The 17,205-nt window shown below is 33.1% G+C and overlaps 1 protein-coding gene across 1 annotated transcript in view; it reads left to right on the top strand.

Moving 5' to 3' along the window:
- The first annotated feature begins 5,540 nt into the window (after positions 1 to 5,540).
- The window catches only part of LOC145305965 (RNA-binding protein Musashi homolog Rbp6-like), a 152,119-nt gene continuing 140,454 nt past the window's right edge, over positions 5,541 to 17,205 (top strand). Inside the window, exons 1-2 of the mRNA XM_080147877.1 lie at positions 5,541 to 5,677; positions 12,905 to 13,052. Of these exons, the coding sequence (XP_080004003.1) occupies positions 12,991 to 13,052 (62 nt within the window). The 5' untranslated portion in view covers positions 5,541 to 5,677; positions 12,905 to 12,990. The remainder of the gene's footprint in view (positions 5,678 to 12,904; positions 13,053 to 17,205) is intronic.

Genomic DNA, 17,205 nt, shown 5'->3' with positions numbered 1-17,205 from the left:
CAAAGTTTTTAATTTAACGAATGAGAAAAACTGTTTATAAAACTTTGGGTACCAACATAACTAACAGGCCAATACCCCCTCCCTCCCTGGGTATAATAAAGATCAATTAGTATACTTGTAAATAGGAAATTAAGCAACTTCCCGAAGCCCCATAAAACAATTCATTATTGCCTAATTTTTAACAAATTAAATGCTAATTTTATTTGTTTAAAGGGATGTGATATCATTTACACAAAAAACCCGCATCATACATGGAAATTGTAGTAATTCTCAGGGGAAAGATTGGACTGTAAATTACACTGGTACCCAAACTTTCAAAACCACGTTACCAAATTTAGGTACTTTTTTATTTTGTAGCTTCCAAACTTTTCAGTATTTAAACTTTTTAACAAATAATTTTAATATACAAAAGGGGTAACGTTGTGCATTATAATTAAGGATGTATATAAATTCATCGTCTATTGTCTTATCCCTTAAGATCCCTGAGCTAAATTGTTAGCTGGACTTTTTATACTTACTGATCTTTTTGATATTTTTGAAATTTTATGTCCATATAAAAAAAGTAGCACGATGTCTATCAGACTGTCTCGCTAACCGTTTAACCTACAATGTTCTTCTTTACAGTGTAGGCTCAGGGCTGTTTCACAACTATTATGGGGAAGGTTTTACAACAACCTGATGCTTCCTGTGGAGTAGTACCAAGAAGAAAGACAATATTATGTTGTTTATGGAGTAGTACCATAAATTCTTCTTATTAGATGAATCATAAATAAGTTAAACATGATAATAATAACATTAATTTTATCAAAATGTAGCTTTTAGAACAAAAACATTATTTTATTTTGTATTGTGCATGTACAATTTTAGTTATTTATGTGTGGTATTTTCCTCCAGATGAAATATATCATTTAAAACACAACACATTTTGATTCTTAAACATTTTAGAATAGTGACTTTAAGAATCTTTATATTATCAAAATTTGAAAAACTAAGGGGTAATGGAATAGGTATAAACTAAATAAATTTACTATAATCCCATAATTTAAACTTTTAAAGTATAAGTTTTTTTTTGTCTGGAGCTAAAGATGTCGGAAAATGCGGGTTCGAATTCATTGTAATTGTAATTTTCAGGGAAGGTTGATAATTGTCATTGGGTGGTTTTAAGCTATTTCCTGACCTTCTTCGACCTTCCTCAGAGTCAGCGAAGCAACTAAAAAATTTGAAAAGCTTGGACACTGCGAGTTTTTATATAAAACTTTGGATACCAGTGTAATTTACAAATTATTTGCCAATTCCTTACACCTAGGACTTGTGCTATGAAAAAGTGTGCACGTAATGGTGTTTAAGTTTAAAAGTTGTCAAATCCAGGGATTTCAACAGTAAATTATGGCAGTATTCCCTTAAACCAACAAAATAAATTGTTATTAAAATTAGCGAAAAGATTGTATTATAACTTTATTTAGTGTTAAAATAAAAAATAATAAAAAACTCTGTAGGGGGAAAAGTTATATTTTTTTGGCAAAGTATTTTGTGTACTAAAAAATGCACCGTTGTATCTAGAGGCTCTGTTTTGAATAAAAGGAGGTAAGGATAAAAATAGGCTAAAACCATTCTAAGACTTAATCCAAGAGTAACTTAGCTTAAAGTCATATTAAATTAGGATATATATGAAGAATCTCTAAATTAGAGAACTCAATCAATTTTGCAGTTAGTGAGGTCTGAACGGACAGACAAAAACCTCCTAACATACAAGGATTTAATTTCTACAATTTTTACAATAAACTATATTTCTCTAGCGGCTACCCCCCTAGAGGCCTCTACATTTTAACACTTTAATAAAGAGAGGGGTTGTAAAGTAGCTATTAACCTTCCCAGGACCCATGAGAAGCTACATGTACTTCAGGGAAAGCCATTTGGGTTCAGTGGTTAGCGAGATCCTTCATAACACACATCATATTACTTTTATAAAAGATTATAAGCTTAGCACCTCAATGATTTAAAAAAATGGATTATAATACAATTAATTATGTAATAAGAATTACATGTTCATTAAAATGAAATTAAAATACATAGCAAGTAGAGTTTATGAATTTATTTCTGTTTATTTACAGAAATAGAGGAATAAGGAATAGTATTTATATAGCATCGTATTATAGACAGCTTTCCGCTGATAGCAATATCAAAAATTGATAGATTATTTTTTTAAAGTTTTGTTAGCCTTTATAAGTGGTATTAATATTATGATTTTTATTTATTATTTGTAGAAAATTGTTTGTAATACGATATGATACTTGATTTTTCAGTAAGGGGAAGGGGTGTTAAAAGAAAATTATCTGAAATGATTTGTGCAATCATACATTTTTCTACGGGGGGTGGGGGGGGTATCAACACCAAATTCACCCCCCTTACCATTGGCTAAAATTTGCTAACCCCAGGTAGAAGACCATGGATGATATTTAAGAACGCCCCCAATTATAATAAACAAAATAACCGCTTCTACAAGCTAAAATCATTGGCGGAAATGTTAAGATCTTGCTAGTTTGCATAGCCCAATCAAGCTTCAATGAAAGTCCAACGAATGAGAGAACCATTCCTTACCCTAAAGTATTTATATTACATTGATTAAAAATTCTTTTCCCTCTAGCAACATAAGACAAAATTTCATCCATAAACTTTTGAGAAAAAAATAATTTACTGCCCATTCACCTAGCCCTTAATTTCTGAAATTATTCCTAAGTAAATAATACAACTTTGGGGGTTCCATTGGAATTCAGCCCACACGGGATTCAACCCACGGAATTCAGCCCAGCGGGATTCAACCCAATGGTATTCAGCCCACACGGGATTCAACCCACGGTATTCAGCCCATACGGGATTCAACCCATGAAATTCAGTCCATATGGGACTCAACCCACGGAATTCAGTCCATATGGGACTCAACCCACGGAATTCAGTCCATACGGGACTCAACCCATGGAATTCAGTCCACACGGGATTCAACCCATTATATATGTAAAATTACCAGTTTGAAAAAAAATATTTTTTTTTTTAATTTGAGAACAAAATTTTTAGAAATTTTTTTAATAAAGTTTTGAAAAAAGTTTATGTAAATTTTTTTATTGTAGAAATTATTTTATAAAATATGATTTATAAAAAAATTTGAGAAAAAAGAATTATTTTCTAAAAATTTGTTTCTTAAATTTGAAAAAAAAATTATTTGTTTTTAAAACTGAGAATTTTATATATATATTGGGTTGAATTCCGTGTGAACTGAATTCTCAGTTTTAAAAACAAATATTTTTTTTTCAAATTTGAGAAACAAATTTTTAGAAAATAATTCTTTTTTTCTCAAATTTTTTTATAAAGCATATTTTATAAAATGATTTCTACAATAAAAAAATTTACATAAACTTTTTTTTTAAATTTTCTAAAAATTTAGTTCTAAATTTTAAAAAAAATATTTTTGAAAACTGGTAATTTTAGATATATAATGGGTTGAATCCCGTGTGGACTGAATTCCATGGGTTGAGTCCCATATGGACTGAATTCCGTGGGTTGAGTCCCGTATGGACTGAATTCTGTGGGTTGAGTCCCGTATGGACTGAATTCCGTGGGTTGAGTCCCATGTGGGCTGAATTCCGTGTGGGCTGAATCCCGTGGGTTGAATCCCATGTGGGCTGAATACCGTTGGGTTGAATCCCACTGGGCTGAATTCCGTGGGTTGAATCCCGTGTGGGCTGAATTCCAATGGAACCAACTTTGGGTATTTAATTAAATATTTCATCATTTAGAAATATCTTTCATATGGGTAAAGTAGTTTGATGTCCTTCTGTCTGTTTGTCTGTTTTTCCAGGGAAGTTTCAGACTAGTCTTAGATCTCAGAGCTAAATTTTCATCCATAAGTAGTAAAGAACAAACAAACATCTTAAATGGACAAACGGTCAAAGTGAATTATAGCACATATGTTCAGTGATCATTTATGTCCTATTATTGAATGCTGTTTAATAAAGCAAGGATGACAACATCCATAAAAGCGAAGCACTGAAACGGTAGGACAAACGGACATTAACACTTGTATAGTGTTAGAACTTAAATAATATAAATTTATAAGAGTCAAAGCAAAATTAGAGTAAATTTGTTGAAAAAATGCTTGATACAGGATAATTTTTATGGACATACTTTTTTACATACATTTTTAGGACTTGATTATAGAGTTGCTTCGCTTATTACATTATACTTTGTTGTCCCAGGAATCAATATACCAAAATTCAGATCAATCCGATGATTAGATCACATAAAAATTTGTTGCTAAAAAAGTAAAAAAATCAACATGTTTAAAATGGACATTTTGGTAATGATTATAGAATTGCTATGCTTTCTAAATCATACCTAACTACTAAAAAAATCACCATGCAAAATTTGAAATCGATAGGACAATTCTAACATGCCTAAATTAACGGAAAAAGCTATCCGTTACGGACGTACGGACGGACCGACCCTAATTATAGAAAAGCTTCGCTTTTAAAAATCATCAGCCTTAAATAGCAGCAATAAAACTCCCATTTCCACCAACTGACAGAATAAGCTAATTATAGAGAAACTTCGCCCAAGAAGTGAATACTTCTTAATAACTCCGCTTTGACGTACAGACAATCTGACACAGATCATAGTTATAAAGTAACTGCGCTTTTTAAATCTTTTGAATTAAGATGTTCATCATATTATGGTATTAATAGGACTTAGAACAATTAATATATTATTACTTGGATGTTACAACAGATTTTCATGTACTCTAACAAAGTGATACTCGCGGCTGGCTAAAGCAATAACCCCCCCTCCTACTGGATGAACGAACTGACCAATAAATGAGATTCATATTAGCAACCTATTTAGACGACAAATTTTTTCCTTTGTTATTTAATACATCCACGTATATTATATCCATTCTTATTAGGTTATTAAAAGGACGTAAAACACTCTGTGAACAAATTTGTGTTTTGGTTACATTAACATTTTATATCGTCCCATTACTTTACACACACACACACACACACACCATACACATATATGCACATACGGATATGGGGGCCAGGGCATCCCCTCCCCCCCCCCCCCTTCTTGAATCCATCCGGTTACCGGATGGATGAGAGAGAGAGAAAGAAGATGGGCTACGTATTTATCCCACCTTTCTCTCTCTCACTCTCTCTCTCTCTCTCTCTCTCTCTCTCTCGATGTTGAGTTTTATAAAGGGAAAGCGGCCCGTCATTGCCATAACAGAGAGGAAATAACTTACGGGCGGGGAGAGGGAAGTGGGAGTATAGAGTTTGGGGGGAATTAAAGATGGTCCTATGCACGTTCATCCCAAAAAGGGGAAGTAATGTTAAGAGAAAAGAGAATATTATTAGGAGGAGGGGGGAGAGGTCCCCCTCTACTTTACATCATTTTATCATCAGTATAAGATCAACTTCTCAAACAAAACAGACAATTCTAACAAAAAAGCACTCCACCCCTATGACATATTATAGAAAATAATCATTATACTAAAAATGATTATTTAACAGTGGATAATTGTAAAGTGTTTTTATATATATCTGTGATTTTAGTTATTGTGTTTTAGCCTGTCTCTGTGTTTTAAATCTGTAGGATAATTCATTCAGAACATTTGATCAGAAAAAGGAAATTTTGCCATTGCTTCCCAAAGTTGCAAATTATTTTGAGTTCGTGTTTGTGTATGTGATTGTGTGTGTGTGTGTGTGTGATTGTGTGTGTGTGTGTGTGCAATTTTTCAGGGAGATTAAAGGATATGTCAATGGACAATATTTTGATCTACATCCCCAATCATGAAGAACAAAATCATCCCTATTTTTTGCTAAAAATTATTAGTTGAAAGGTTTGGACCGATTAATCAAGTTTTAATAAAAGTTCCCAAAGGTTTTGAGCCAACAAATGTTTATAAATAATTGGGTATCAATGTAATTTACAGTCCAATGTCTCCTTCACCCTGGCAATAGATGGAAAGATAGTTAGAGGATAGATAGATAGATAGATAGCAAGAGAAATATGCATCTTTTGAAGCAATTTTTCTCTTTCTAACAACAAATTATATGTGATTTCAATATGAGGGTTTTATCCACTGAGGGAAAGAAAAATTGGGCTGTTTATTACACTAGTCCTCAAAGTTTTATAATAACGTTTTCTTATTCGTTGGTTTAGACTTAATTTCAATTTTAATTGGTTTTCTCATTAAGTTTAGTGTTTAAACGTTTCAACCACTAATTGAAATCTACATAAGGGGTAATTTTGTGCATCTGGAGGTTAAGGGTTCGAACCTCGGTCCAACACCTCGTCATAACTAAAGACGTTATCAAGAGTTTCTACTGCTGCTGTAGTAAAACAGTGGAAAATGCCTTGGTCCAAAACAGGCAGAACTAACCAAAAAATATCAATGCATTTTGCACTGTTAGGTCTTTCAAACAAAGGTCCTACAATCAAAGATTTGTTTGTCTTCAGAACGTTTTGCCACGTAATCAAACACTTTACTAACAATATTTAATTAAAAAATCCTTTTTGCCTTGTGTTGTTTTATGATTGGTTGATCTTAACTAGTATTTTTGTCCCAACTTATAAATAATGGTTAGAAAAGTATATTATACACCTTTCTAAAGCTCTTTTGAGAAAATTTACTGATAGAATTTCCTATCCTATTAAAATTATGTTGGTTATACTCTAAAATGCAACAAACTTATTGCAGTAACTTTTTGATATTATAAAACCTAGGATATAAAATACATAGAGCCCTTAGACGCTAGGGGTGCAGCCACTGTTTATCTTATAAAGTAAGGGCCAATCTTAGAGATAATTAGGGCTATAATAGCATTGTACGATAAATTTATACATCTTTAATTATTATACAGAATTACCCCTTCGTTTCAATTTTCTATTTGAAAGTTTGGACTTGTTTTAAACAATCAATTAAGATTTCATAAAAGCCCCTAAAGTTTTAAGGTGAATGAGAGAAAGTGTTAAACATAGAATTGGGTATCTGTATGTATAAATTATAGTAATAATTTTAGCTTTTCGCTTTATGGCAGATAACTGGAAAAATTAGAATAAAATCCTTAGAAAAATATCTTTATCGAACAAAATGTTCGGGCTAGTAAGTTTATAAATTAGAATATTTTTATCTGTAATTTTCAGGGAGTATTAAATTCTGCTAATAATAATAATTTTAAAAATAAATAAGGTCCTTAAGATTTTTTAAAGCTTCTAAACCAGTTATAAAAATCTTAGCACTAATACCAATTATAATTTTTCATTCTGTCTATAATACGATGCGATAAATAACCATCTTAAAATAATTTGGAAACCATTGAATAAATTTGGGAAAGGATTATTTAATCCTCATTTGCCCTATCCCTTTAACCTTATTTGAATTACCCGGATAGTCAGGGAGAGAGAGGACAATGGCTGGTTTATTTAAGTTGAAGGATAGGACAACTGACGAATAATTTAATAAAAGGAACCCAAGTAATTGAGCCTAAGATTAAGATATGGTTATGAAACTTTGGGTACTAGTGTAATATACAGTCCAATGTCCCATCCATCTCTAATTAAACTACTACCTTCCTTATATTAGATTAGATTATTTTTGTAATCGTCCTATCCCCTAAATCCTTGTTATGGTGCAAGCTGTAGTAAGTAAATGACTTCATTTCTCATTAAAACTTACTTTTCATAATAGCGTAAAATACATTCAAGCAAAAATACTCAAAAAACTACAAATAATACCAAAAAAACTCGACAGTATTTTTGTAATTTATATTTAGAATGATCTTAGCAAATATTTAATAAATAAATATTTGATTTAAAAAATGGGAAACAGTAAAAGTGTCTGACTATGACGTCAGAAAAAATTAACAATTAACCAATGAGAGGCCGCTATATATTTTACCACAGTTAATACTGGCTTCTTATTGGTTAATTGTTAATTTTTTCTGACGTCATAGTTAGACACTTTTACTGTTAATGAATACATATAATATATGTATGTTCAAATTTATGAGTTTCACCCGTTTAATGGTCAAAACATTCCCAATACCATTACTTAATTTGAGGTGTTTGCATTTTTAACGTCTTTAGCATGATCCATAGGGGGAGGGGGACAACAATTTACAATAATGCCACGGATCATGATTACTAATTAGGGTGGGAGGAGGGTTTTTACACTCCACAAACAGAATAAGAGAAAATGTTGTGTAGAAGAGTTGAACGATGCAAAATTGGAACACAACAAAAACTTTTTTGGAAACTGCACCTAGCCTCTCGGACTGAGATACACTTTAGAAATCAAGGACAATTATGATCATAAGTCTAAAGATAAAATTAGCAAAAAATGGTATTTATCACATCGTATTATAGACAGCAAAACTGGTATTGATATTATGATTTTTATTTTAATATTCGTGGAAACTTGTCTGTAATAAGATGCTATGCATTATTTTTCAGTATGGCCGATAACTACCTAAATAAATAAGTTCTCCATTTTATTTTGGGATGGTTTAAAGAAAAATGATGTATAGTATAGATGTTTACAGATAACTACCTGCCCTCTTTTCTAAGGACCTTTTTCGTCTGCTAGCAAATTGTTTTCTGCTACTTGGCTGTGTTAATATTCCCGACACTGTTGGTTGATTTTCAAAGACCCAATTGAGAGTCGAAACAAGGTCCTCCTTGGGATGGGGATATACAGTTATTTTACCCCTTCCCCCTCTAGTGTTTTCTCTAATATTTTAGGCTATTAAATTTTTAGATTTAGGTCTCGACTAAACTTTTATTTTCAGCATATATTTTTTGGAATACATGTCTTTTTTTCTACATTTCCAGGCTAGCGTTCTGTTCTCTATGTTAACTTTTAATTGTTTAAGATTGATCAATAATAAATGAATAAACCTTTTTACTTAGTATGGCTTTGAAACCGATTAATAACCACTGGATTAGAACCGCCTGTTTATAGGCCAAGACATAATTTAATAATAACTTTAACTTACATAAAATTATATTAAAATAAATGTAAAAAACTATCCATTAAAAATCCTCTAACAAAATGTTTAAAAATCTTTTAAATCTAAAATAAAACCATGAAAAAACACAGGGATTTAGTGTTAGGTCATTTTTATGAGTAAAATTCTACTTTTGCTATCTTGTAACTAATTTAGGGAAAGAAAGGGATGTATAATTATATCTGAATTAAATGTCTTTGTTCTTTCCATTCCTGATGAGCAAACCATGAGGGAGGGACTGGACATTGGGCTGTTTATTACACTAGTCCCCAAAGTTTTTTTTAAATAACGTTTTTCTTATGATTTGGATTACCAACTTTGAGGACTTGAATTTGAATTTGTTGGTTCATTCAGTTGAGTGTTCAAAAGTTTTAACCACTATATAAAGGGTAATTTTGTGTATCATCATTGGGGATGTTCATCATTTTATCGGCCATTGTCTTATCCCTTCAGATCCCTCGCAGCCAAACCATGGTTTAAATTTCCATGTTATAAAATGATCAATTTCTATTCAGAGAGAGTAACTTTTTCGATAAGGAAACGTTTTAAACAAGAACATTATACATCCAAAGATTGATAACTGTATTAGAAAACCTTAAAATATGCATGTCAATTGATGTCTTAGCATACCTAATACATAGGTATACCTATCTTAATTATGTATGATTTCAGTCTATTCATGTTGTAATGAATTGAAATGAATTGTCCTAACGTTTTCAAACTTAGCTGTATCTTTTATTTTTTGTTTTATATGTATGCGTAGCAACCCTATAATAACTTTTTTAAATTTAATATATTCATTTTAAATTGTTCGAAATAAAATAAATTTCATAATTACAGCTATTTAAAAGTTTAAAACTCTAAATTTTATATTGAGCTTATTCACTCTTTTATTTGATATCGAAAGTGAGTAAATTTATTTTCGAATAAGATAAAGTTAGAATTAAAGAGATGCTTCGCATCTAAGAATGAATTAGGTCCAAATTTAAATAAGCTCAAAACTTTTATACCATTATATCTTGAAAAGGAATTAGAAATATGTTTTTTTTTATTTACAAGAAAATGGCGTAGAACCATCATATAACCAGTATAACGATTTCCGAGATCTTAATTTTCAGACTGGACGACAGAAATAGATTAACCTTCAATTAGATTTTAGATAATATATACACACCCCTCCTTAACCAAACTTTAGATTAAAAAAATTTCCCAAACATTCGGACAATTGGGCGTTCAAATAGGACCTAGTGGTAGTTAGAATCAGCTGAGAACAAAATCCCAGCCGTTCCTTCTTGCCAGATATCGCCATTTTAAGATTTTTAGTAAAATTGCACTAAATATCCAAATACAAACTTAAATCTACTTTTAATTTTTTAGTATAATTTTAGTGAGACAGCTCAATAACAGAGAATCTTTGCTCCTGTGGCTAAACCTACTGCCTGGAGTCCCTAACAGAGAGTTCCTTTATGTGTTAACACAAGTAGGGATTCGAACCCATTCCCAAAACTAACCAAAGTGGAATAGCTGTGTATTACAGCATTAGGTCAGTATTTTCACCACTGACAGGTGGAAGGCAAGGCCTATCCTAACCAGAAACCCGATCATTCACCTACAGGCCCTGCACCACATGTTTAGTGGGGTGTTCACCTGCACCCATGGATTGGATAGGTTGAAACCTAATGGTGCCCATTAACCCTGCCATTTGGGCAAAGCTTAGAATAATGTCACACACCTGGCCCCTAAAATGGGCTGTGAGTTACTCCCATGCCAATCATAGATCAGCACAGCCGCCATGGAAGGATAGCTGCAGGTGGTGGGCCGCATACCTTCACTCAAGATGCAAGTTAGCCCTATTCTGATTTTGATCCTCCAGGAGATCATGGTAGTGTGCATCTTGAACTATGCCCAGAGCCTGGGAGGGTTCTTTCTGAGGGAGTTGGGGACACCATTACTGTTTGACAAACCCGAGCTGGTGGTATGGATCAATAGGGAGAGTAGCCATGGTCGCCCCCACTCACATTAAGCAAGTGGTCACAGCCCTGCCAAGCCCGGGGAAGGCCCAGAGCCCCTCCCACAAACAGCTGCTAAAGACAAGAAGCCCTCTAGCTGTAAAATCAACTGTCTGGCCAGGGCAGCTTTCATGGGGCCACAGCCCTTGTCCCCATCGACTTTCATGAGGTCAAGGAGCACCTGTTCAGAGCTGACTGATGACCAGGATATGGGTAGAGTGAAGTTCTTGGCCATTCCCATCAAGATAGGGGCCTGGGCCCCTCAAAAGGTAAAACTGAACAGGGGCTATTCTTAGTTGTACACCCCCATGGTGTTCAATGTGCCTCCAGGAGGTGCAACTGCATCAAGCGGCCCCCCAGGAGAGAGATAGTGGTCAAGACCAGGCCTAACTTTCCAGTGCAGGGGACCCCAGGTAAAACTTTAACAAGGAGCTGAACCTGCTGATCACCAACAACAGCTAGAAGGTATTCAAAGGGGCATGCATTGCCTGATCCCGATAATGTAATATACAGCTATTCCACCATGGATAGTTTTAAACAGTAACTGTGTCCCCAACTCATGCATTGCTTAATGTGAATGGGGGTGACCATGGCTACTCTACCTATTGATCCATACCATCAGCTCGGGTTTGTCAAACAGTAATGATGTCCCCAACTCCCTCAGAAAGAACCCTCCCTGGCTCAGGGCATAGTTCAGGGCTCAGGGTAGTGCTAACTTGCATCTTGAGCAAAGGTATGCGGCCCACCACCTGCACCTATTCTTCCATGGCGGCTGTGCTGATCTGTGATTGGCAGGGAAGCATCTCATGGACAGGGCACAAGTCAGGTGTGTAAAATCACTCTGAGCTTGGCCCAAATGGCAGGGTTCATGGGAGTCTGAGGGCACCATTGAATCTCAACCTGCCCAATCCATAGGTGCAGGTGAACAACACCCCAGAAAACAAGTAGACCTCCAAGGTGCTTCACTGGGGCCTGTGGGTGAATGATCGGGTTTCTAGTTAGGATTGGCCTTGCCTTCCATCTGTTAGTGGTGAAAATACTAACCTAATGCTGTAATACACAGCTATTCCACATTAGTTAGTTTTGGGAATGGGTTTGAATCCCTACTTGTGTTAACACATAAAGGCACTCTCTGTTAGGGACACCAGGCAGTCAGTTTGGCCACAGGAGCAAAGATAATCTGTTTTGAGACTGTCTCACTAAAATTATACTAAAAAATTTAAAGAAGATTTAAGTTTGTATTTGGATATTTAGTGCAATTTTACTAAAAATCTTAAAATGGCGATATCTGGCAAGAAGGAACGGCTGGGATTTTGTTCTCAACTGATTCTAACTACCACTATGTCATATTTGAACGCCCAATTGTCCGAATGTTTGGGAAATTTTTTTAATCTAAAGTTCGGTTAAGGAGGGGTGTGTATATGTACAATAAATAGATAAACTTTTGTGAAATAATGACATTTGATATTTTGTATTGATGTAATGTTTTTTATTTAACTTTTGAATTAGGTATAAAAAGTATGAAAGTAAAAAAAAACACAGGGATCTAAAGGGATAAGACAATGACCGTTCAATTGATGTACAATGTACATCTCAAATGATGATGCACAAAACCCCAAAAGATTACAATTTGGTGTTGCTATTTTATAATTGCTATGATTTCTAAATTAAGCCTAATGTTACAGGAATCATCTTCCAAAGTTTAAAATTGAAAGGATAATTCTTAAACGAGTATATCAACGATCAACGCTATCCGTTACGGACGGACAAAAACCCTAATTATAGGAAAATTTCTCTTTTAAAAACCCAAATAAGCAATGGCAAAATTAAATTAGGTTTTCTGACAAGTAAACTAAAGAGGGCCCCTAACCCCTCTAGAACACCTAGCTCCTAAATTTTGTAAATCCACCAAGAACGAGAACATGGATCCGAGTATATTAGCGCAGCTGGGCACCAGTGGAGAGGAGGTTCCTAACGACCCAGGGTAAGTAATCATTTTTACTATTAAAAATGTTTAAAACCACTGGACCGAAATAGATCTATTATTTAAATTCAGGTCAGGCTTTTTATTATCTGTTATAGGGAATTACTCCTAAAGGAATAACAATCGGATTCGCCTACAACCATCCCAAGACTTAAATTTATAATAAAATAGCCTAAAACCATCCCAGGATCTATATAAAGCTTCCCTAATGTGAAAACCCAATTGGTTTTGCGATTATCGAGAAATTAACGGACAGACAAATAAATAAATATTTTACTAATAAATAAGATATTTCAATCAACTATATCTTTTAAAAGCTAGATCTTTAAATACTAGATCTATTAGATATGTTATATTAGGTTTTGTACAAACACAAAAACAGACAGACAAACGAACAGACAAACTACTTGCTACTTTATTAAATATCTAAATATATGTTCTTGACTAAAGCATATGGTTTTGACATAATATCTTCAAAGTTCTACATATTATCAATTCATAGATAAAAAGATAGGATCAGATATAAGGGAATAATCATTTCAATACCAAATAAAGATAGATTTTAAGAAATAACCCTTTTGTAGTTTAAAATAATTGGTGGAACTGTTTGTACACTGAAGATTTATGTTTGAAAGCCAACAAATGAGAAATAGTTGTAGTAAAACATTGGGTACCAGTATAATTTACAGCCCAATGTCTCGTCCCATTCTCAGAGTTAACATTTCTTTGGGTACCATCTACCAATACTAGACATGTTTTTTTCTAGCGGTTTTTACATTTTAAACCTATACGTTTATTGCTATTAGAGGAGATATGTAAAACTTTATGAAATTCAAGAATATAAAGAATATAAGTTCATAAAAATTAGGGAAGGTAAAGCAGTAAAATAGCCTAAAACTTTATACAGACAGCCCAAGACATCCTGTTACTTTTATATAAGGATACAAAGTCGTAAGTTTTAGTTAAATTAAGCCACTATAAATAAATAATGAAATAGCTTTTTATATAGGTTAAAATAAGAATAGTTCCATTGCCATTTCTCAAAAGGGAGTCTTAAATTATCGAATTTTAAATCCATTGACTTATCACTGTATCTCCCTATAACTATAAATACGATATTGTATTTAAATCTATTGACTTATCACTGTATCTCCCTGTAAATACGATATTGTATTTATGATAGTGCTGACATTTTAAATCTTAACAACGTTGCCAATATTAAAAAAATAAGTATAACCATATTTTAAAAACAATAATGGCCTGTTTTAATAAATTTTATACAATTAAAACATACTCATTTGTTAGGTTTTTAATAAGATCTTCAAAAAATAAGTGCATTGGCTAAATCCATAATTAACTTTATAATCAATATCCTATTACATAAAGTAGTAAGGTTTTTTTTGTCTGTGGTTTAATATTTCAATTGCTTCTGAGCCTATTTAGTTCTCCAATTTAGAAGCTAAAAATTGGTCACAGGATGGTTTTCGACTATTTTTTGCCCTCCCTACCCCTTTAAATACAAATAGGGGCGCAATCACTAGTAGAGTATAGACGGCAACCCTGATTTAAATACAGAGCTCGTAGATGCTAGGGCGCAACCGCTAGTAGAGTACACACGGCAACCACGATTTAAAATGGTAAATGTCATAATAATGTAGAAAGATGTTGTTATCTTAAGGGATAAGACAATGTACGATAATTTTATATCCATCTCCAATGATGATATTCAAATTAACCCTTTGTAGATCCAAATTAATGGTTGCAAAGTTTAGACACTACTTGTTTCAAACCCAACCAATCAAAATTCAAGTACCCAAAGTCGGAACACGATTTATAAAACTTTGAGTACCAGTGTGTAATTTAGAGTCCAATGTCTTCTCCCTCTCGCCTCATTGTACACTGGCATGAATTTAGAACATTTTTACCATTTGCATCTAATTAAATATGTATGAAAACTTTTTTTTCTTATTTACCTAAATGTCAGCAACGAAAAATATGTTTTAAATTGATTTACATATATTACTTTGAAGCCGGCTGTGAAAAAAAGTGGCTTCGAAAAAGAGAGAATATATGCTATTAAGTAAAATTTCTTAGTATTTATATAGTAAAACTCCATATATAAAATTGCAGCCGGCTTCAAGATTTTTTGAAATTTTAGTGATTTTTTCACATATATTTTTTCAATAAATTCCTTTGATTAATTACCATTCTCAGATTTCGAGGAAAATGAAATTTTTTTTAAATAAGGGAAAATCAATAAAAATAAATTTTTCAAATTATTAAGTTAAAAAATCACTAAACTTGTCATGATCGCTTCTAGTTTGGTTGGAGTTTACCTAAAATGAATCTTTGAACCATTAAACACAACTTTCTTGTTTATTGACCAATTTCAACCAATTTTTTTTTCATTCACCTGGATATTCATTGGAGATTCCAAATCTGATATCGTACTTTACCTAAAATGACTATTTGAACCATTAAATCCAACTTTCTTGTTTATTTACCAATTTTAACATTTTTTTTCCTTGTACCTGGATATTAATTGGAGATTACAAATCTGATATCGTAGTTTACCTAGAATGACTCTCTGAACCACTAAACTCAAATTACTTGTTTATGGACTGATTTCAACAAAAAAATTTCTTTTACCAAGAAAATCATCTACCTATCTATCTATCTAACGGACTATCTATCTATCTATCTAACGGACTATCTATCTATCTATCTATCTATCTATCTATCTATCTATCTATCTATCTATCTATCTATCTATCTATCTATCTATCTAATGGACTATCTATCTATCTATTTATCTATCTATCAATCTATCTAATGGACTATCTATCTATCTATCTATCTATCTATCTATCTATCTATCTATCTATCTATCAATCTATCTAACGGACTATCTATCTATCTATCTATTTTCTATCTATCTATCTAACGGACTATCTATCTATCTATCTATCTAACGAACTATCTATCAATCTAACGGACTATCTATCTATCTAACGGACTATCTATCTATCTAACGGACTATCTATCTATCTATCTAAGAGTTAAGACTCTAGGGGCTAGGTGTCGCTTCGGGTACTAGACCTCCATGCACCTTGAAACATACATGCAATACTTATGATTGCGTTGTAAAGCGTCCATTCACCCATCAGACAACCAACTCTCTGAGATGCACGATCTTTGTCTGAGAAGTCCCAACTGTGCATGGTAGCGAGTTGCGCCTGTTTTGGGCCAAGGCATTCCCCACACTCTAACTACGTCGCGCATCTGACATAGTAGCAGTAGGAACCATTTAGTTATGACGCGGTGTCGGACCGAGATTCGAACCTATCACCTTCCCGACGATGAGCGGATGCGCTGCGTGTTGAGCCACGGTCGCGGGTTATTTATCTATCTAACGGACTATCTATCTATCTATCTAACGGACTATCTATCTATCTATCTATCTAACGGACTATCTATCTATCTATCTATCTATCCATCTATCTATCTAGCTAGCTTACTAACTATCTATTTATCCATTAAACGGACTATCTATCTATCTTTCTATGTATCTATATTTCGATTTTTCTATCTCTCACAGCCCCCGGGATAATTGTAAAATGCTAAATCTTTTTAAGAAAGTAACATATGTCTGTTAGTGTGTAGCATAAGATCTCGATAACTGCTCAACCAATATAAGTTTAATAAATTAATAAGAAATTGAAAGTAAGATATTTAACAAATTGTTGTTTTAAACTCAAATATTTATTGCCAAGTGTTCCTTCATAACTACAAAACTTCTAGCTGTTGTAAAGTAATGAAAAGGGTACATTGAAAAAAAATATTTTGGTTTCTTGTGTTATAGACAGAACATGGAAAGGCTAAGTTCTAAAATACGGGTGAAGCAAAAGGTAGTGTACGTTTGTGCTGTTTTGTCAACCACACTGTTTTAAAGTTTTAAAGACACACAACAAATGTCAAGTTTAATCGTTCAATGTTTCCTGTTACCCAATAAAAAATATTCTTACACAAAAGTGTTTCTTATAATAATAGAAATATCTATAAATATTTCTATCAAATATTATTTTCAAGGAATCTTAATGATGTCATTGGGTGGTTTTGATTACTGCCTTCCCACTCCCTTAGACCTTTGTCT

Source organism: Acartia tonsa, chromosome 14 (genome assembly GCF_053477335.1).
Source record: "Acartia tonsa isolate MP-2025a chromosome 14, ASM5347733v1, whole genome shotgun sequence".
Taxonomy (NCBI): domain Eukaryota; kingdom Metazoa; phylum Arthropoda; class Copepoda; order Calanoida; family Acartiidae; genus Acartia; species Acartia tonsa.
The sequence above is the reverse complement of the archived record's forward strand: the minus strand, read 5'-3'. Positions and strand labels throughout refer to the sequence as shown.